The 23,095-nt window shown below is 24.5% G+C and overlaps 1 protein-coding gene across 8 annotated transcripts in view; it reads left to right on the plus strand.

The window, feature by feature from the left end:
• Positions 1-23,095, plus strand: part of LOC142220337 (uncharacterized protein ZK1073.1) — a 99,968-nt gene that overhangs the window by 34,064 nt on the left and 42,809 nt on the right. Inside the window, exon 1 of one of the 8 annotated variants that reach the window (XM_075289417.1) lies at positions 10,492-10,763. The exons of the other annotated variants lie outside the window; for them this stretch is intronic. Within the exon in view, the coding sequence (XP_075145532.1) occupies positions 10,665-10,763 (99 nt within the window). The 5' untranslated portion in view covers positions 10,492-10,664. Of the gene's footprint in view, positions 1-10,491; positions 10,764-23,095 lie in introns of those variants that run through there. 8 annotated transcript variants of the gene reach the window in all.

Genomic DNA, 23,095 nt, shown 5'->3' on the forward strand with positions numbered 1-23,095 from the left:
TGACAAAATTTTCTATAGAAATAAAATTTTGACAAAATTTTCTATAGAAATAAAATTTTGACAAAATTTTCTATAGAAATAAAATTTTAACAAAATTTTCTATAGAAATAAAATTTTAACAAAATTTTCTATAGAAATAAAATTTTGACAAAATTTTCTTTAGAAATCAAATTTTGATAAACATTTCTATAGAAATGAAATTTTGATAAAATTTTCTATAGAAATAAAATTTTGACAAAATTTTCTATAGAAATACAAATTTGACAAAATTTTCTATAGAAATAAAATTTTGACAAAATATTCTATAGAAATAAAGTTTTGACAAAATTGTCTATAGAAATAAAATTTTCTATAGAAATAAAATTTTGACAAAATATTCTATAGAAATAAAATTTTGACAAAATTTTCTATAGAAATAAAGTGTTGACAAAATTTTCTATAGAAATAAAATGTTGACAGAATTTTCTATAGAAATAAAATTTTGACAAAATTTTCTATAGAAATAACATTTTGACAAAATTTTCTATAGAAATAAAATTTTAGCAAAATTTTCTATAGAAATAAAATTTTAACAAAATTTTCTATAGAAATAAAATTTTGACAAAATTTTCTATAGAAATAAAATTTTGACAAAATTTTCTATAGAAATAAAATTTTGACAAAATATTGTATAGAAATAAAATTTTGACAAAATTTTCTATAGAAATAAAATTTTGACAAAATTTTATATAGAAATAAAATGTTGACAGAATTTTCTATAGAAATAACATTTTGACAAAATTTTCTATAGAAATAAAATTTTAACAAAATTTTCTATAGAAATAAAATTTTGACAAAATTTTCTATAGAAATAAAGTGTTGACAAAATTTTCTATAGAAATAAAATTTTGAGACAATTTTCTATAGAAATAAAATTTTGACAAAATTTTCTATAGAAATAAAATTTTGACAGAATTTTCTATAGAAATAAAATTTTGACAAAATTTTCAAAAAAAAAAAAGTTTGACTAAATTTTCTATAGAAATAAAATTTTGACAAAATTTTCTATAAAAATAAAATTTTGACAAAATTTTCTATAGAAATAAAATTTTGACAAAATTTTCTATAGAAATAAAATTTTGACAAAATTTTCTATAGAAATAAAATTTTGACAAAGTTTTCTATAGAAATAAAATTTTGCCAAAACTTTCTATAGAAATAAAATTTTGGCATAATTTTTATAGAAATAAAATTTTGACAAAATTTTCTATAGAAATAAAATTTTAATAAAAGTTTCTATAGAAATAAAATTTTGACAAAATTTTCTATAGAAATAAAATTTTGACAAAATTTTCTATAGAAATAAAATTTTGACAAATTTTTCTATGGAAATAAAATTTTGAAAACATTTTCTATAGAGATAAAATTTTCGATATTAGACACTGTATATGGATGCATACAAGATAATATTTTTATGGATTTTAAATTCACCCTTCTTGTTTTATTTTGCTTTTCTTTTAATTAATGCAACATACCTAATACTTGGCTAGACTACGAGCAATAAATTATGATTTGTTTTATTATGACACCTTGGAGTATATAAATATATATTAAATATTGTGTATACAAAAAAAATACCTTTCATGTTATTTATCTTGATTCCATTTGAGTAAATATAAAAACGTTGAGTTTTTTTGCTATGCCGTAAACAAATTTTGTGGTATTATCGTTTCATTATTATTTTTTTATGTAGTATCTGATGTATGTATGTTTTCCTTATTTATTTTTGTTTAATGTCGTTCACACTTCATTGTTCAATTTTTTGCGTTTTAAGTCAATAAAATTTGGCATGATGGTTTTAATTGAATTCGTTTTCAATGTCCTGTACTGGAGCGCACATAATCTTCACTATGGGTTTTAACGCAGTCAAAGAAAATTGTTAGTAGGCACAGTAGAAAAATCTGTTAAAACAGTACACAGAAAAAAGATCATCAAAATATTTCAAATTAAAAATTTGATTGCAGTTGCAAAAGGTAATTGTTAAAAAATTAAAAAAAAAATGTGGAATTAAAATTTTAATCAAATTAAAAAATAAAGTCAATTAAGAAAATGGTTGAAATGTTTGCTAATTTTGAAGACTTTTTTCTATGAGTGTAGTGTATATAATATAATATACACATTGGTCTGAAATTAAAGCAAATGCACATCTGAAAATAAGGTGTCATGTCTAGACCCAAAGAATTACAAGCAGACACGTCACTTTCGTCATTACAATAAATCACATTTTAAATGTGAATTTCACTTTCATTTTATATGGTTCTTAACTTTACAACGGGATAATTATATACATTTTTTTTAGGGCATGCAAAAGTAATTTGGTTTTTATTTATCTGAAATGTTGCCAAAACATTTTTGTCTCGAAATAAACATCTCTCAATATTGTTGTAATTTTCGTTGTCAGAAAACAATGACAGCACAATAGACAATAAAACAAAAAGAATTCAAAATGCGTTTTCACTCGGCATTTTCAATGCATTGAGGTGATGATTATGTTATGTCAATAGACTGTATAATATTTAAAATATATATCTGAGCCAATATGAACATATATAAAAAAACATTAGAATGGAACGAAAAAATATTGACTTCAATCTCCATGTATTGTAATGTGATTTTGTCTAAAATTTTATTTTAGAAATGTTTTATAAAATTTTAGATCTGTAGAAAATTTTTGCAAAATTGTATTTCTACTCTCAAAAAACTATTTTATTTCTCTGAAACGAAATTTTTATTCAGTGATCTTTTATGTTGTTGTTAGAAATTTTTCTATTGTTTGCAACATTAGCAAAATTGTGCTTCTATTTTTATGAACTATTTGGCTCTTTAAATATTTTAATTATTTTATTAACTTTGTCTATGTAGACAATATTATCCCATACCTTTCATTAAAGTTGTTATTTTTGTTGTTGTTTGTTTTTAGTATCTTACCCATTAATATTAAATTGAATTGCAAATGTTATGTTTCTATTGGGAAAAAGTTTATATACATTTTTTAAATTAAATAAAAGTTAGTTCATAAAAAACGTAATAAATTTTATAGTTAACCCAAAAACTATTTCTAGCATAAATCATTAATATGTCTTTTAGTTGATATTTTAAAAATATTACCTTTTTGAAAACTGGCGCTCCATCTTCAAAGACCTCATTTCACAAAGAAATGAGGTCCTCGCCAGTACACAAATTCCATGTCTTTGGTCATACCAGACAAATTATAATCAAATGCTGATGGCTGACGTTAGTTTATGGACATCTTTTAAGGGCACCATTTAAGAGGAATTTTTGCCATCATTCTCCATTGTTTGTGTGTGTTGAGGCCCTTAAAAAGTCATCAATTCCATAATGTCTTTTGTAAGCACTTTTTTCTGTTACATTTGTTCTATTTTCTTGGTGTTTTTTTCGAATTTGTTCGCTTCAACATTTGTTATTGTTCTACAAAAAAAACAATGTAAATGCCTATTAGGACTTTTTTGATTTTGTTTTGGTTTAATTCAATTTTGATATTGCAAGCCTGCCATGAAAGACATTTAGTCCATTATGAAATCGTCTGACAAATCATCATCATTACTGTGTCTGCACTAAGATTTATAAGCTTTTGCGATTAATTTGCTTTGTTTTTGTATTGGTTTTGTTATGTTTTACATGTTCATTGTTTGGATAATTTTTTTATAGAAACAAAATTTTGACAAAATCTTCTGTAAACATAAAATTTTGAAAAAAATGTCTATAGGAATAAAATTTTGAGAAAATTTTCTATAGAAATAAAATTTTGACAAAGTTTTCTATAGCAATAAAATTTTGACAAAATTTTTTATAGAAATAAAATTTTGACCAAATTTTCTATAGAAATAAAATTGTGACAAAATTTTCTATAGAAATAACATTTCAGCAAAATTTTCCATAGAAATAAAATTTTCACAAAATTTTCTATAGAAATAACATTTTGACAAAAATTTCTATAGAAATAAAATTTTTGTAAAATTTTTTATAGAAATAAAATTTTATTAAAATTTTCTATAGAAATAACATTTTCTATACAAATAAAATTTTGACAAAATTTCCTATAGAAATAAAATATTGACAAAATTTTGTATAGAAATAAAATTTTGACAAAATTTTCTATAGAAATAAATTTTGACAAAATTTTCTATAGAAATAAAATTTTGACAAAACTTTCTATAGACATAACATTTTGACAAAATTTTCTATAGACATAAAATGTTGACAAATTTTTCTATAGAAAAAATTTGGCAAAATTTTCTATAGAAACAACATTTTAACAAAATTTTCCATAGAAAAAAAATATATAAAAATTTTCAATAGAAATAAAATTTTGGCAAAATTTTCTATAGAAATAAAATTTTGACCAAATTTTCTACAAAAATAAATTTTTTGCAAAATTTTCTATAGAAATAAACTAGAAGTGCCCACATGTAAAACGTACTTTTAGTTAATGTGGTATCACAATGGACTGAATAGTCTAAGTGAGCCTGAATCTTAATCGGGCTGCCACTTTTACCTAACCTAACCTAACCTATAGAAATAAAATTTTGACAAAATTTTGTATAGAAATAAAATTGTGCCAACATTTTCAATAGAAATAAAATTTTGATAAAATTTTCTGTAGAAAAAAAATTTTGACAAAATTTTCTATAAAAATAAAATTTTGACAAAATTTTCTATAGAAATAAAATTTCGTCAAATTTTCAATAGAAATAAAATTTTGACAAAATTTTCTATAGAAATAAAATTTTGACAAAATTTTCTATAGAAATAAAGTTTTGACAAAATTTTCTATAAAATTTTGCAAAATAAGGTTTTTTGTTTGGTTGGTTTTATCTAAAATACGAATATGATTTATTGAGGTTTACCATGGAATATTTGATTTTTTGGAATTTTTAATTTTGTATATTTTCATAAATTTCCTTTGATATTCTCCTTATGATTTATATTTAATATTTATTTTTTTTGTTTTAACAAATTGGCCAACACTTTGGTTTTTTCACGTATGTTTTGCTTTATATTCTCCAAACGCAAGCCAATTTCTTTTATATCGTAGTCTCTCTTATCTTGCAAATTTACCGCATGAATGATTCTATTAATGTAGCAGTAGAACTCTTTTACAACTACACTACATGGCTTTTCATTTGGCAAGTGGTTCCGTTTCCTTTCTGCAGGTATTGCAGACTATTACAATCCTTAGCATTGTTGTATGTGTCAAAGGAAAAGCTAAACAGACAGACGAAAACCCATGAAACCAACCGCCAACATAGAGGAGTTGATGTTAATGCCAGCAAATTAAATGCAAGTGCAATTACCCTATTTTCTTGGAATTTTTATAGAAATGATGGTTTATATAGTATATATAAAAAAAGAAGCACAATGGAAAAAGTGTTGTTTGTGTACAAATTAATTTATAATTGTTTAGGTTACCTTTCACCTTACTTACGACGTTATAGAACAAAAAACTGTATCTTGACTTGTTGCCCAAGTAAAACAAAATAAACGAGAAATAAGAAATGTTGATTTTATTCGATCTTTCTATTTAATAAACGAGAAATATTTTCTGTTTCCTTAACATCCCGCTATAAAGAAAGATTAACATTTCATTATAGTACTTGCAAAAATTTTGGTTAACCCATTAATTTTTAATAGATATTTAAGCTAACAATCGTTAAAGGAAAGTCCACAACATACATAGATTTTAACTACGCAAATACCTTTAGTTTATGACCACACACACAACCCTCTCTCTTTCTCTTTCTCTTTAATTTAAATAACATCACATTGCTCCCACCAAAGCCTCCATTATCTCTGACCTAGGGCACTGGCTTTTATAATGTGTAACAGTATTTTGCCCCCATCTTCTTCTTCTTCATATTTTGTTGCTTCATCTCATTCTAAACAACTCAGGGCAGTAACATAATGGCAATGGTGTCGTTGCACTGCTAACTATTGTGATATAAAATTGCAAGAGAAAAATATAGTGAGATAGTGTAAGAGAGGGAGTGTGTACAGATATATGGTTCGTAGCTAGGGAATTTGTGTATGTATTTAGTTTTAAATACAAAACATACAGGTAAAATAACATAAAATATTCGGCAAATGGAAAATATTCAAATGATAAATCTTAAAGAGATATTTATGTTAGCTTTGTAAGCTCTTATTTTTGTTTAACATAATAATGCCAGATGGAAAGTTTAGTACAAGAAATTTTTATTAGCAGACTGTTATAATTCGATTTTGTCCGACCTACAAATCCCATTAAATAAAGTATAATTCCCAATAGAAATTAATGAAAAAAATAAATAAAATGTAAAAACTAGAGGTCTACATCGAATAACTTTTCACTACATGTATGCAATTCGCTGTCGAATATAGTACATACACTGTCTTTCTCTCAGAGCGCAAGTAGTGAAGTGAAGAGAACACTTGCTTGTCAAATACCACCAAGTACTTATCCGAAACAATATGTGTTCCGAAAAAAAGGAACAATAAAAATATAAGTACTTGAGAAAAAGTACAACATGGATTTTCTTCACTTCACGTGGTACCACAAGTATTTCTCAGTTATGTGCGAAGCAAAACTTTCCATTATTATTAATCATAGATATGTATGTATGTCACATATTTCATATATTTATGTATGTCACACACTTACCTTAACGTTTGCCGTTCTTTATATCAATTCGAAAACATATATTATGGAGAGTAACTGTTTTCTTGTATTTCTGAAACTGCACGTGGTACATGGAGTACTCTATGAAGTTTTGTTCTCTCAACATACTCGACGTGATCACTCCGAGTACACTTCAATAAGAGAGAAAGAGGAATATGTGTTTGTTGGTAGTGAAGACATCAGAGCAGCAACAAGAAGTTACTCGTGGCTTTTGGTGTTCATTAAAATGTGTACCAATTGTTTTGCGACTCTCTCAAATAGATGTACTCATTTAGCAAGTACACGTGTACTCTGCATTTACAAATGGAATTGTGCAGACCTCTAGTAAAAACCGCTCCACTTTTGGGAATAAGATCATGGTTGATTGTCTAATTCTACCAAAAATGGTTGATATGTTACTGTTGGGCACATTGTAATAATGAATTTTAGTACATGAAAATTAGGATGATATAAACTATTCCATCATGGAATTATAACTACAATAAAAAAATAGTGACCCCAAAAGGAAGGAAAATTTTGGTTAATTTTAAAAGAAAAATTTTATTTAGAACATTTTAACTAAACTGTATTGCAAACGCACATGTCACGCCGATTTCACAAAAATAAGTAAATATTTTCCTACAAATTCCAGAAAATTTATTAGACATAATTATTTTGTTTTTGTTTGTAAAAAAATTTTGCAGTGTGAAGGTGGGTATTAAATTCGAGTTTAGCCGCTAAAATTGCTATTTTTTCACGATTACTTTTCTTAATTAATCCACTTTAAGGAATACAAACTTTATGAAAATTTGCTTTGGGCTATTCCCCGTCAGGTTATAATAAAATTTGCAACAAAATTTGTATAATTGTATGACTTTTTTTACTGATTTAGTTTTCACTTTAGCGATTTTAGCGGCTAAACTCGATCTTAATACCCACCTTGAAGGAAAAAAATGGAGTTCAATGTTGCAAAAATGCCTTTAGTGCCATACGAAGATCAAGAGAGATTTACAAATTTTAAGAATATTTAAACTATGTTTTCGAATTTATTATTATTTATTATAATATATTAACTTTATGCTTCATTTGTGTAAAATTGTTTTCCCCGCAAAAAAGTATTAAAGTCAAGAAAACTTTCTTAAAACATAATATTTCCATCAACTATAATAGAGTATAAATGGCTTTAGTGACATATAGGGTTCACTTTTTTTCAGTGTTAGTTCAGAATGACATTTTTGGGGGCTACTAAGGCAGCCTTGTATTTGTGAAATACTTTTTTAGGGTGCTTGTCAATATCTTTAAAAATTTAATATTCATTTAGGTCATTTAGGTTCTATTTCTTTTTGGAAGTAGGAACATTCCCTTGTTGGTCAAAGCTAAAAACGTCAATATTTAACATTTCGTCATATTTACAATTCAATGGGTATTTATATACAGTATGTCAAGAAAGTCTTTTGACATTGCCAAATATTTCAAATTCTAGAAATAATTGAAATATTAAATATTTTATTAAATTTGTAATTCTGTGTACGTATGTATACTTTGCAAAATACATAATAAAATATTTTTTTAAAATTTCATTATATTTAATTTTGGAACAAAACATAATTTTTATCCCATTGTCAAAACACTTTCTTGACAAACTGTACCTACACACAAAATAATATTATAATTTTTGAGCTAACGATAAGTTGTTGTTACAGAAAATTTTGAAGTTCAACTAAATTTTTGTTGATATAACAAAAGGTTTGTTGATATAACAAAAGGTTTGTTGATATAACAAAATTAGTTGCTAAAGTGACTAAAATCGTAATTGTATTTACAAAATACGTTGTTAGCTCAAATTTAAACATAATAATTGATATTTTTTGTGTGTAATAATTGTTAATAGTTAACATTTTTGCTAGTATATAATTTAAACTTTTAGTTAACGAAATAAAAATTCTAAAATATATCTTTGGAAAAAATTTTATCAAATAGTAGATTTTTAGCCTACACTCAAAAAAAAGTTTACTTGGATTCAAAGATTTTGACCTTCCCTTAAGGATTTTTGTATTGATTCCGGGCCAAAGATGAGGCTTCTTTAAAATAAAGAAATTTTGTAGCTACCTATCTGGCTTTAAATCTAGGATTAATATAATTAAAATTATTTATCAAACACATATTTATCAAATTTCACGTACAAACCAGTGTAAAAATCCAAATTATAACGGATACTTCAAAGTAAACAATTTTTTCTTAATTCCAAAAAAACTTTAAACCAAAGACGCTAAATCCTCAAAATAAGTCTTAGCCTATATTTGAAGCGTTTTTATCTTAAATCTAAAGTTTCAATATTTCAGTTAATTTAAGGACAATTTCTTTAAATCAAAAATGTGTTTCTTTACTGTAAGGAAAATTAGCCTTAGTTCGAAGACATGGGACTTTAATGGAGGGACGAAAATTTACAAAATTTGTGTCCTAAATTTAATGAAAAAAATGTTTGAAACAAAGATTATAAACTTTATTTTAATTAAAATTTCATTATTTTAAAGAAATTTCCTTAATATTTTGAAAATTTAGGTTGCGTAATCTTGAATATCACGTAAATATTTTTTCAGTGTAATGTGAATGGACTATAACATAAATTGATTGAATCAATATGAGCATTTAATTTATTAATTTTATGATAGAAATCAACAAAATAAAATTCTGAGAGAAATGTAAAAATAAACATAAAAAAATATTTTCTGTTAAATATCATCCCAAAAAAAAAAAACATCCCAAAAGTCAAAAATATTTATTATAGAAAATTTAATACTTGTATTACGTTCACACTATGCTCAAAGTCTAATTTTTCGAGATTTTAAAATTTCTTTCTAAAGGTGGGTACTAAGTTCGAGTTTAGCCGCTAAAATCGCTAAAGTGAAAACTAAATCAGTAAGAAAAAGGCATAAAATTATACATATTTGCTGCAAATTTTTTTATAACTTGATGGGGAGAAGTCAAAAGCAAATTTTCACAAAGTTTGTATTCCTTAAAATAGATTATTAAAGAAAAGTAATGGTGAAAAAATGACGATTTTAGCGGCTAAACTCGAACTTAATACCCACCTTAATACAAAAGGAAATTTCACATGTTAAAAATGGCGATTTCGTTTACAGTGTGCTTTGCGTTTGAAATTTATGATATTATATATTTTTGAATTGTTTACCACTGTGCCATATTCGTCCCCCTCTCTACTTGTTTTCTTCAAATCTCTCCCAAATGTATTTATTTATTTTTTAATGTTTATTTACTAATCATTTTCTGGCAATTTTTCTAATTTTGTATTTGTATTCCTTTTTTTATACGATGACAACCCTTAAAAGTAACTACTGTTATCAATTCTTAACAGAACTCAACAAAGCTTTTCTCTCTCAAGTTTATGTATTCGCTGCCACTCAGTAAAAGCTGTGCAATATGTACTCTCTGTTGTTATTCTTGTGTTTTTTGTTTTTGCAAATGCGAAAAACGGAAACAAAACATAAAAACGAAAAGTTAATGTTTTCGTTTTTGTTTCATGTTAACCATAGTTGAGCGGTAGAATTGAGCTGTTGTAATTCTGGTCTGGCTGCTGTGTGAGGGGTGTATAGATGGTGCGCTCACATATCATTTCTTGAGTGGGTATGTGTGTGTGTTTATGTGTATTAATGCGAATGTTTGTTTTTGTTTTCTGGCACAGTTTTTAACATTTCGCTACTGCGATGCTTCTTCATAGATTTTTGGTCCTATGCAAGGGAACATAACCGACAAACTGTGTCAGTTACTCGTTAGACGTCGTGCATAGTGTTTTATCATTGAATTACTATTCTCAGCAAGTGTTACTTGTGTGGCCACGGACAAAAGTGAAAAAGTGTTGAAAGAAAATTAAAATTTTGGAAATATTTCAATTCAAAATAACTTGAATTTTCAACTAAAGTAAAGAAAGAAAAAAAAAACTTATTGTCCAATGTCAACAATGGAAAATCAAGACCAAGGAAATAAATCACCAACTCCCAATCAGACTCCGGTGAATGCATCCACTCCCAATGGTCAGGATAAGACAAATGTAAGTTATTTTAAGGCGCAATTTGGTGTTCTTTTCTCTACATGGGCAAAAGGCTCAGAATCAGACAAGAAGACATACACAAAGAGGCCATTAAACTATAAAAGGCATCATTATTGACACTCTAGTCTTTGTATGGATGGACGGGCGTATGTGCGTGTTTGTGTGCATATGACTTTAATAATAAAGATATTTTAGTAATTTAGTAAAATATATGGAATTTCTTTTCAAACCATATTGCTGCGGGTACAGTTAACCAATATTTGAAAAATAGATAAAAAAAATAGTAAACTTACATCTATCAAGAAATTCGATCAATAAAACTTTTAAAGTTTTTCACATGAACATGGTCACTACAATTTTTATAAATTAATACAATAAACCTCTTGAAAGTGTGTTTTTTTTTTATCATTGTTATTCAAAAGGCAAATCTATGAATGTCCATTTTCTTCGTTACTGCTATACTTAATAAGTGCCATCGTAGGAATTTTTGATTTTTCTATTCTCATTGATGTGTATTCAGAACCTTTAGCCCAGAATTGAGATATTGATATGATAGTGGCAATCTTGAAAATGGTTATTTTTAGATTTTGGCTCTATACAAGTTTTTAGGATAACAATACAGGTGACAACAATTCAAAAGGTGGCTATGAAAAACTTGTTAGTATTGTGGAATGAGAAAAAATTTATGTACAATTGTAGGCTACTCACAATTTATAAATTTATTTACATGAATCAATATCACTAGGTCCAAAATTCTGGTAGCATAAAACTTTGTTACGATTGGCATATTTACTATAGTATATTATTCATATGACTTTATCGAATTTTCTATGAAAATTAGATTTTTATCCAATTTTCTATAAAAATTCTATTGTTATCAAATATTCTCTGAAAATTCGATTTTTATCAAATTTTCTTTAAAATTTCGATATTTATAAAATTTTCGGTGAATATTAATTTTTTTTTATGAAATTTCGTTTTTAATCAAATTTTCTATGAAAATTCGACATTTATCATATTTTCAATGAAAATTGGATTCTTATCAAACTTTTCTATGTAAATTGGATTGTTATCATATTTTCTTTAAAAATTCGATGTTTATAAAATGTTTTTTTATTTTTATAAAATTTTCTATGAAAATTCGATTTTCATCAAATTATCTCTGAAAATTCTATTTTTATCAAAATTTCTATGACTATTAAATGTTTATCAAATTCCCTATGGACATTTGAGTGTTATCAAATTATCTATAAAAATTCGATTTTGGGCAAATTTTCTACGAAAATTTAATTTTATCAAAATTCTATGAAAATTAGATTTTTACCAATTCTCTATGAAAATTCTATTTTTTTCTATGAAAATTAGATTTTTATCGAATTTTCTATAAAAACTCTGTTGTTATCAAATATTCTCTGAAAATTCAATTTTTTATCAAATTTTCTTTAAAAATTCGTTATTTATCAAATTTTTTGTGAATATTAAATTTTTCTATGAAATTTCGTTTTTAATCAAATTTTCTATGAAAATTCGACATTTATCATATTTTCAATGAAAATAGATTTTTTATCAAACTTTTCTATGTAAATTGGATTTTTATCATATTTGTTTTTAAAATTCGATGTTTATAAAATATTCTTTTTATAAAATTTTCTATGAAAATTCGTTTTTCATCAAATTATCTCTAAAAATTCTGTTTTTATCAAATTTTCTATGAAAATTGGTGTTTTAAATTTTTTTATGAATATTAAATGTTTATCAAATTCCCTATGAACATTTGAGTGACCAAATTATCTATAAAAATTCGATTTTATTTTTCTATGAAAATTTAATTTTACCAAATTTTTTATGAAAATTAGATTTTTACAAATTATCTATGAAAATTCTATTTTTATTGAATTTCCATGAAAATTCGATTTTTGTAAAATTTTTTCTGAATATCGATTTTTATTAAATTTCCTTTGAAAAGTCTTAGTTTTTTTCAAAATTGAATTTTTAACAAATTTTCTATGAAAATTCGATTTTTGTAAAATTTTCTATGAAAATTCGATTTTTGCCAGATGTTCTATGGAAATTCGATTTTTATCAAATTTTCTTTGCAAATTCTTTTTATGAATATTAAATTTTTATCAAATTCACTATGAAAATTTGAGTGTTATGAAACTATCTATGAGAAATCGATTTGATTCGATTTTTTATAAAAGTGTCTATGAAAATAAGATATTTTCAAACTTTCTATGAAAATTCAATTCTTATCAAATTTTCTATGAAAATTCTAGTTTTATCGAAATTTCCATGAAAATTCGATTTTTTATAACATTTTCTATAAAAATTCGATTTTTGTAAAATTTTCTATGGAAATTCGATTTTTATCAATTTTTTTTTTTAAATCGTTTTTTCAAAAATGTTTATGAATATTAAATTTTTATCAAATTAACTATGAAAATTTGAGTGTTATGAAATTATCTATGAGAAATCGATTTTTGTCAAATTTTCTATGATTCAATTCAATTTTATCAAATTTTCTATTAAAATTCAATTTTATCAAATTTTCTATGAAAATTCAATTTTATCAAATTTTCTATGAAAATTCAATTCTATCAAATTTTCTATGAAAATTCAATTTTATAAAATTTTTTATGAAAGTTAAATTTTATCAAAGTTTCTATGAAAATTATAGTTTTATCGAATTTTCCATTGAATTTCCATGAAAATTCGATTTGTTATAAAATTTTCTATAAAAATTCGATTTTTGTAAAATTTTCTATGAAAATTCGATTTTAATCAAATTTCCTATGAAATTTCAATTTTATCAAATTTTCTATGAAAATTCAATTTTATCAAATTTTCTATGAAAATTCAATTTTATCAAATTTTCTATGAAAATTATAGTTTTATCGAAATTTCCATTGAATTTCCATGAAAATTCGATTTTTTTTATAAAAGTTTCTATGAAAATTAGATATTTTCAAACTTTCTATGAAAATTCGATTTTTATCAAATTTTCTATGAAAATTCAATTCTTATCAAATTTTCTATGAAAATTCTAGTTTTATCGAAATTTCCATTGAATTTCCATGAAAATTCGATTTTTTATAATATTTTCTATAAAAATTCTATTTTTGTAAAATTTTCTATGAAAATTCGATTTTTGCAAAATTTTCTCTGAAAATCGATTTTTTATTATCACATTTTCTATGTAGGATCGGTTTTTATCAAATTTTGTATGAATATTCGATTTTTATCAATCGATTTTTTTGTGAAAGTTCGCTGGAATTATGCCGATTTTGTCGGAATTTCGGTTGCTTCAAATTACTATGAAATATTGTGGCGTTTAAATAGCGTCCCGCTATGCATATGATTATTTTATTTTTATTTATGTCGATTATACGCTCCCTTTTAAATCAGTTTTTTATCAAATTTTCTATCAGAATAAAAATTTTCTATGAAGCTTCGATTATTATCAATTTTTTTATGAAAATTCCATTTTTATCAATTTTTTTATGAAAATAGATTTTTATCAAATTTTCTATGAAAATTCGATTTTTATTAAATTAAATTAAATTTTCAATTTTTATCAAATTTTTTATGAAATCGACTTTATCAAATTTTCTATTAAAATTAAATTTATATAAAATTTTCTCTTTAAATTCGATTTTTATCAAATTTTTTTATAAAAATCAGAATCAAACATTTTTTTATGAAAATTCGATTATGATCAATTTTTTATGAAAATTAGATTATGATCAATTTTTTTATGAAAATTAGATTTTTATAAAATTTTGTATGAAATTCGATTTTTATTAAATTTTCTATAAAAATTCGATTTTTATAAAATTTTCTAAGAAAATTGGATTTCTGTCAATTTTTTATGGAAGTCGAGATTTTTGTGAAAATTCGGTGCAATTATAGTGATTCTGTTGGAGTTTCGGTTGCTTCGAATTATTATGGCTGTTAAATGACGTCCCCCTATGCGTATGATCATTTTATGTTTATTATGTCGATTATACGCTCCCTTGTAAATAGTGCACTAGGGTGTATGATTATTTTGAATTTTTTTATAGTTTATTAAAAACACTTTAACATCATTGACATTCTGCTTGGTTTCGGATTCTTAGTCGAGGGGATATATCGGAATTATGTAGGTAATTTCCCTCTAGTTTCTATACAAAAAAATTGGTTCATAATTAGATATAGTCTGTCTAGATTATAGTTATTACATGTAGATGAAATTGCAAAGTGTCGTCTTAGTTGCATGCAATCCATGGTGGTGGGTATATAAAATTCGACCTGTACGAACTTTTGTCCATATATAAAACAAAATGTTTTTTGTAGTTATTAGTGTAAACATAAACAAATAAATAATCCCAATGAATACATTTGTAGTCAATCAATATTTCATAATTTTCATTTCATAAAAGGCAATCATTTTGGAATATATTCTTGAAAATATTAACCCTCTTCTACTATTTGACAAGCTATATATCTGATAATGTTTACCAGAGCTAGCCATTTGCCGTTCAAAAGTCAAGTATTTGCATAGAACTGAACATATATTGAATTTATAAAAAATTAATATTAAGTACCAAAAAAAAAAAGGTTTCATATAGAAACTTTATGGCTTACACAAGCCTTCCAACTGTGGGTCGGTTTACATGAGATGTAACATGGGAACAGCAAGTAGTCCCTTTATCATTCGTTTTTTTGACTTTTTTTGTTACTGGAGTTTTGTTTCTCCTAAGGATACTAGCAAGAAGAATAAAAACAAACTTTAATACAATATTTTCTGTTTGTAACTTTAGATGTTGGCGAGTTCCAAAGAATCACGAAAAAAACAACAAGAATGAAGGGGTTTTTGTTATTTGGAAAACAAACAATAAATTATACCCCAAGGATATGTGAGGATAAAATATACATTCGGCTCATGAAGGACTGTCTTTAATTAAATTGCCAAACAATTGTGATGAAATCAAATATCCCACTGAAAGGTTCTCTTTGTAAACCTTCTCAATGTCTGAGTCAAAATCAAAATTAAGTCCAGCAAAATCTGAGAATAATAAAATAGCCACTCATAAACTGTAAATGGAAATTGAAACTTTAATCGAGAAGGAAATGGTGCACATATCTGTATATGTAGTCCCGGAAAAACAATAAGACCAAATAAAGCAACTTCCCAAAAACTAGTTGAACTCATTTAAAATTAGACAAAGTGTTAATAACAACTACAACAACAATCCTTGATTGTTAGTTGTGGTTAAGAACGTTGTTTTCCATTTTGCCATTTGTAACATGAATAGCAATGATCATGATGATGATTGTGGTCTTAGACGAAAACTTTTATTGCGAGGAGTATATTCATCATCAAAACTTTTTTTCACATGACTTCCAATTAGTTGTGCAGTTTGAGGCGATTGAATGATGAGAACTAATTTACACCTTAATATTTATCTTCATACAATTGAGGTATTCTCGTAATAGATTATAGAAAATTTAATTTTATAAATTTTTTTTATGAGATCAAATTTTGTGAACCTCAATTCAGAGACATGGGTGCGTTTAAACAATATTAATTAATTTAAAATACTCATACGCTCTATGGTCTCATACAAATATCACATGCCACTCGAGCCAAAAATAATTATCAAAATTTGGAGAAACTTTTACCAAAAAACTTCTAAATTAAAAAATTTAATTTGCAAAATTTCATTTCTTTAGAAAAACTTGTCAAAATTTTATTTCTATAGAAAATTTTGTGAATCTCAATTCAGAGACATGACTGCGTATAAACGATATTAATTAATTTAAAATACTCATACGCTCTATGGTCTCATACAAATATCACATCCACGGTTGCCACTCGAGCCAAAAATAATTACCAAAATTTGGAGAAAATTTTACCAACAAACTATTAAATAAAAAAAATTATTTTGCAAAATTTCATTTCTTTAGAAAAACTTGTCAAAATTTTATTCCTATAGGAAATTTTCTGAACCTCAACTCAGAAACATGAGTGCGTATAAACGTTATTAATTAATTTAAAATACTCATACGCTCAATAGTCTCATACAAACATCACATCCACGGTTGCCACTCGAACCAAAAATAATTACCAAAATTTGGAGAAAAAAATACTAAATAAAAAAAATATTTTGCAAAATTTCATTTCTTTAGAAAAACTTGTCAAAATTTTATTTCTATAGAAAACTTTCTGAACCTCAATTCTGAGACATGACTGCGTATAAACGATATTAATTAATTTAAAATACTCATACGCTCAATGGTCTCATACAAATATCGCATCCACGGTTACCACTCAAGCCACAAATAATTATCAAAATTTGGAGAAAATTTTACCAAAAAAACTACTAAATAAAAAAATTTATTTTGCAAAATTTCATTTCTTTAGAAAAACTTTTCAAAATTTTATTTCTATAGAAAATTTTGTCACTATTTTTTTCTATAAAGAAATTTGTCAACATTTTATTTTTATAGAAAATTTTGTCAAAATTTTATTTCTATAGAAAATTTTGTCAAAAGTTTATTACTATAGAAAATTTTGTCAAAATTTATTTTATTTTGACAAACTTTTCTATAGAAAAAAAAATTGGAAAAAATTTTCTATAGAAATAAAATTTTGAACAAATTTTCTATAGGAATAAAAATTTGACAAAAATTTCTGTAGGAATAAAGTTTTGACGAAAATTTCTATAGAAAATTTACTTTATTTTGACAAAATGTTCTATAGAAATAAAATTTTGACAAAATTTTCTATAGAAATAAAATCTTTACAAAATTTTCTATAGAAATAAAATTTTGACAAAAGTTTCTATAGAAATAAAATTTTGACAAAATTTTCTATAGAAATAAAATGTTGACAAAATTTTCTACAGAAATAAAATTTTGAACAAATTTTCTATAGGAATAAAAAATTTGACAAAATTTTCTATAGGAATAAAGTTTTGACGAAAATTTCTATAGTAATAAATTTTTTTCTTTTATTTCTATAGACAATTTTGTCAACATTTTATTTTTGTTTTTTGAAAATTTTATTTCTATAAATAATTTTGTCAAAATTTTATTTCTATAAAAAATTTTGTCAAAATTTTATTTCTATAGAAAATTTTGTCAAAATTTTATTTCTATAGAAAATTTTGTCAAAAGTTTATTTCTATAGAAAATTTTGTCAAAATTTATTTTCTATAGAAAATTTTGTCCAAATTTTATTTCTATACAAAATTTTTTCAAAATTTTATTTCTATACAAAATTTTTTCAAAATTTTATTTCTATAGAAAATTTTGTCAAATTTTTATTCCTATAGAAAATTTGTTCAAAATTTTATTTCTATAGAAAATTTTGTCAAATTTTTATTTCTATAGAAAATTTTGTCAAATTTTTATTTCTATAGAAAATTTTGTTAAAATTTTATTTCTATCGAAAATTTTGTCAAAAATTTATTTCTATACAAATTGTCGTCACAACTTTATTCCTATAGGAATTTTCGTCAAATTTTTATTTCTATAGAAAATTTTGTCAAAATTTTATTCCTATAGAAAATTTGTTCAAAATTTTATTTCTATAGACAAATTTGTCAAAATTTTATTTCTATAGAAAATTTTGCCAAAATTGTATTTTTTGTCAAAATTTTATTTCTATAGAAAATTTCTAGAAAGAAATTTGTCAACATTTTATTTTTATAGAATATTTCGTCAAAATTTTATTTCTATAGAAATTTTCGTCAAAACTGTATTCCTATAGAAAATTTTGTTAAATTTTTATTTCTATAGAAAATTTGTTCAAAATTTTATTCCTATAGAGAATTTTGTAAAAATTTTATTTTATAGAAAATTTTGTCAAAAATTTATTTCTATAGAAAATTTTGTCACAATTTTTTTCTATAAAAAATTTTGTCAAAATTTTGTCATTTTATTTTTATTTCTATAGAATTTTTTTTCAAAATTTTATTTCTATAGAAAATTTTGTAAAAATTTTATTTCTATTGAAAATTTTGTCACAATTGTAATCATTGTAGCAACAATGATTACAATTGTTAAATCCAACTATGCGTATGATTATTTAAATTTATTTAATGTCGATTATACGCTCCCTTGTAAATAGTGCACTAGTATGTATTGAAATTTGAATTTTTTTCAGTTAACTAGATTCTTTGAAGTATGTATATATATTTTTTTGTTCATTATGAAAAAAAAAAAATAAATTGTAATGATCTTGCATTATTTAATTTTAAAATTTAATGTTAATCGAATTCTAATTGAAAATTTAATTTGAATCAATTTCCAATAGAAAGATATATATAATTCGATTTTTTCAAAAATACTGCTAAAAGTTTATGTTCCCCGTTATCTGGCATTAATCCCCATGAATACTCTGTATTTACCGGAAAGTAAATACAAAAAAATAAAACTGTTTTAATGCCATTGGTGGGAAATTCCAATTGGCACAAATCCAGTAATGAACTGGCCTATTTTTATTTCACATTACATGCAGCTTTCAAAACCAAAACTCTTATTTAGTTTAGCCACAAACAACCCAAGCAACCAACGAAGGGGAAACAACATAACTGACATCAAAATCCCTGTCGGCAATGAGGTCAGTGGTATAAAAGTGGCAGCATAATTTTTAATACTCTCTTGTTTCTCAGACACATGAATGAAGAAAATATGAATGAATTCAACGAACATTGCAATTTATGTTGGGCAGAATGAAACAAAGCAGAGCAGAGTAGAATAGAATAGAAGAGCTTGGGCCGCCAACATCATTGTTGGCAGGCGGTTAAATTGCAACATGATAGCCAAAACAATACGAGCAACAACAACAGCAATTCTAGAGTAGAGCGGCAAAATCTTTCAAAAGTGCTTTAAGGCTCTTGTTAATACTGTGCTCAACCCAAAAACCCCATAATCGAAAAGTGCAACGACAATGACAAAAAAGGCAACAACAATAACTAACGATAGTGTTGCCATATTAGATAAAATAAACGAAGTATGTTATAATGATCTAAACGTCATAGATAATATAAAAACCCCCTAAGAAATGTTTTAAAGAAAAATCGTTTAAAAATATTTTAAGGCAAGGAAAATATGCAATAAGTATTAATAATTATTCAAAATCCCAAAAAATCAAACCTTTTTTAATTTTAAGATAAAGCAAAGAGAATCTAGAAGATTTTGTCATAACAAAACTGAAGCACCAGAGGGAGATCTCTGTCAACATAATATCATACATAAATCTCTCAATTTTATTGTCGTTTGCGTCGGAAAATATCAGTAACATTTGTGATTTTGATAAATTTCTGAATTAAAAACCGCAACGATTATAGAAAAACCGCAACTATTATGAAGTTAATATGTATTGATTTTTTTTTAATATTATTGTTTTACTTAATTCCTGGGTAGAGCTGCCTTGGAAAAAAATTACACATAAAGCAATTCTTTGTCATAGCCCTCTATACCTTGATATTTGTCTTCTCTCACTCAGAGAACCACACTGCGTTTTCTTCTAGATTGTCTTTGCAGAAGGGTAATACATTGTTGCCATATTAGGTAATAGAAGTATTCCGTAATGATGTAAGCTTCACCGAAAATAATCAAGAAGAATTGAAGACTAAAAAATACCAAAATTATGCAAAGAAAAATCTTAAGCATATAACCCATAATCGACGAAGATGATATACGAGAATTCATAGAAATCATGGGAGGGTAGGGTAGGGTAGGTTGCCACAGTTGGTAGAATTCTATCAAAAATGGTAGATTTTCTAATGTTTGGTAGATTAGTAGAATTCTTCTATTCCTCTCCATCTAAGAGGTACTACACATATTTCCTTTGGCAATAAACATTTAGACAAAATGTTCTATAGAAATAAATTTTGACAAAATTTTCTTTAGAAAAAATTTCAACAAAGTTTTCTAAAGAAATATAATTTTGACATAAAAAAATAAAGAAATAAAGTTTTGACAAAATTTTCTAAAGGAATAAAATTTTGACAAACTTCTAAAGAAATAAAATTTTTGACAAAATTTTCTAAAGAATTAAAATTTTTTACAAAATTTTCTTAAGAAATAAAATTTTTGACAAAATTTACTAAAGAAATAAAATTTTCGACAAAATTTTCTAAAGGAATAAAATTTAGACAAAATTTTCTATAGAAATAAAATTTTGACAAAATTTTCTAAAGAAATAAAATTTGTGGCAAAATTTTCCAAAGAAATAAAATTTTCGACAAAATTTTCTAAAGGAATAAAATTTAGACAAAATTTTCTATAGAAATAAAATTTTGACAAAATTTTCTAAAGAAATAAAATTTTTGCCAAAATTTTCCAAAGAAATTAAATTTTTGACAAAATTTTCTATAGAAATAAAATTTGGACAAAATTTTCTATAGAAATAAAATTTGGACAAAATTTTCTATAGAAATAAGATTTTGACAAAATTTTCTATAGAAATAAAAATTTGAGAAAATTTTCTATACACACACAAAAATTTCACGAAAATTTTTCCAATTAAAATTTTAATTGAGTTTTAAAAAATATTCAATTAAAAATTTAATTGATTCAACAAATTTTTTAATTGAAACAAAAATCAATCACAAAAATAATAGTATCAATTAATTTTTTTATTGGATCAATTAACTTTTTAATTGACCTTCAATTAATTTTTTAATTGATACTATCATTTCTGTGATTGAAGACATTTCAATTAAAAATTAATTGTATCAATTAATTTCGTGATTGAATCAGAAAAAAACATTTTTTGTGTGTAGAAATAAAATGTTGACAAAATTGTCTATAGGAATAAAACATTTTCTATAAATTCAATATTTTTAAAAGTTCAAATTTTCGTGTTAGTTACTATTACCAAAGTCTTTTTTGTACAAATAGTAACTGAAATAAAATAGTTAAAATAAAATAGTAAAACATTTCTTTCGAAGAAAAAACATTTTTTCATACTAACCACAAAGTTTTGATCAAAAACTTCAAAATAGGATTTTTTATTTGGTAGTTTTTAGTAAAATATTCTTAAAATTTTGGTAGATTATTTTTGGCACGAGTGGCAACCGTGGTAGGATTTCCATTTCAGATCCAAGTATATTCCACATCTGCAATATTAATGGGTATAAAAATATAGCAATGCTCAGTAAATAAAATCGGGGAATTATTTTTCTTATAAACTACCTTCACATCATCTCATTATTAGGCTGGAATTACGATATTCCAAATATGTCCAATAAATCGAAACAATATTAGGAATTTTAAATTTGGGTATCCGTGAACATAAAAGCCATATTAAAACATAGACGAATGCACCAAAGGTTAGATATACAAAAGTTGATACAATTGTACTGAATTTGGTACAATGACGAATTTGGTACAATTTAAATTATTTAATGCGTCTTGGAAATACCTAAAAATTCAAAGCAGCCAAATGAGTAATATGGGGTTCAACAAATCCTTTTCTGCAGTTGTTGAACTTAACCAATACTGAAAATATTAGTAGAAATTCCAGTGAAAATCTGGATACTGGTATAAAAAATTTCGAACTCCCTAAGGTCAAAAACTAGTTTTAGTGGTTACTATAAATACATATATTCCACGAATACTCATGAGAGGAAAATATTATTCAAATTCATTACTCCTGAAAATTGATATATATTGATTCCAAAAAGTATACAAGTACACTTTATCATCCTCTTTGGTACAATTAAAAAATGTTTTATGAAAATTCGATTCTCATCAAATTTTTTTTTTATGGAAAATTCGGTTTCTTCAAATTACCATGACATTTTGTTTTCTTTTTACCAAGTCTTGAGGTACAAACCGAAAGCACAATTGCTCATATATCCAGATCATGTACAAAATTGCTCAACACTGACATCAGCTGCTGTTTAAATACAACGACAGAAAATAGGGGGGATCCAACATTTTTAATTGTTCAAATTTACTAGTCTTTATTTACTAGTTTGTGACTCTTTTTTTGTCTTCAATCGCGAAATTAATTGATCCAATTAATTTTTAATTGAATCACAGAATTGATAGTATCAATTAAAAAAAAATATTAAAAGTCTATTAAAAACTCAATTGATCGAATTAAAAAATAATTGATATTATTAATTTGATTTTTGTTTCAATTAAAAAATTTGTTTGAATCCATAAAATTTTTAATTGAATATTTTTTAAAACTCTATTAAGACTTTAATTGGAAAAATTTTCGTGAAATGTTTGCTGTGTACTTTTAATTTCATCTTATTTGAGAAAATAATCGCAATAAATAGCTATTGTGAGTGGAAGAAATGTCACATTATCAAAATGGAATCTGGCAA

This window comes from Haematobia irritans, chromosome 1, assembly GCF_050003625.1.
Source record: "Haematobia irritans isolate KBUSLIRL chromosome 1, ASM5000362v1, whole genome shotgun sequence".
NCBI classification, from domain to species: domain Eukaryota; kingdom Metazoa; phylum Arthropoda; class Insecta; order Diptera; family Muscidae; genus Haematobia; species Haematobia irritans.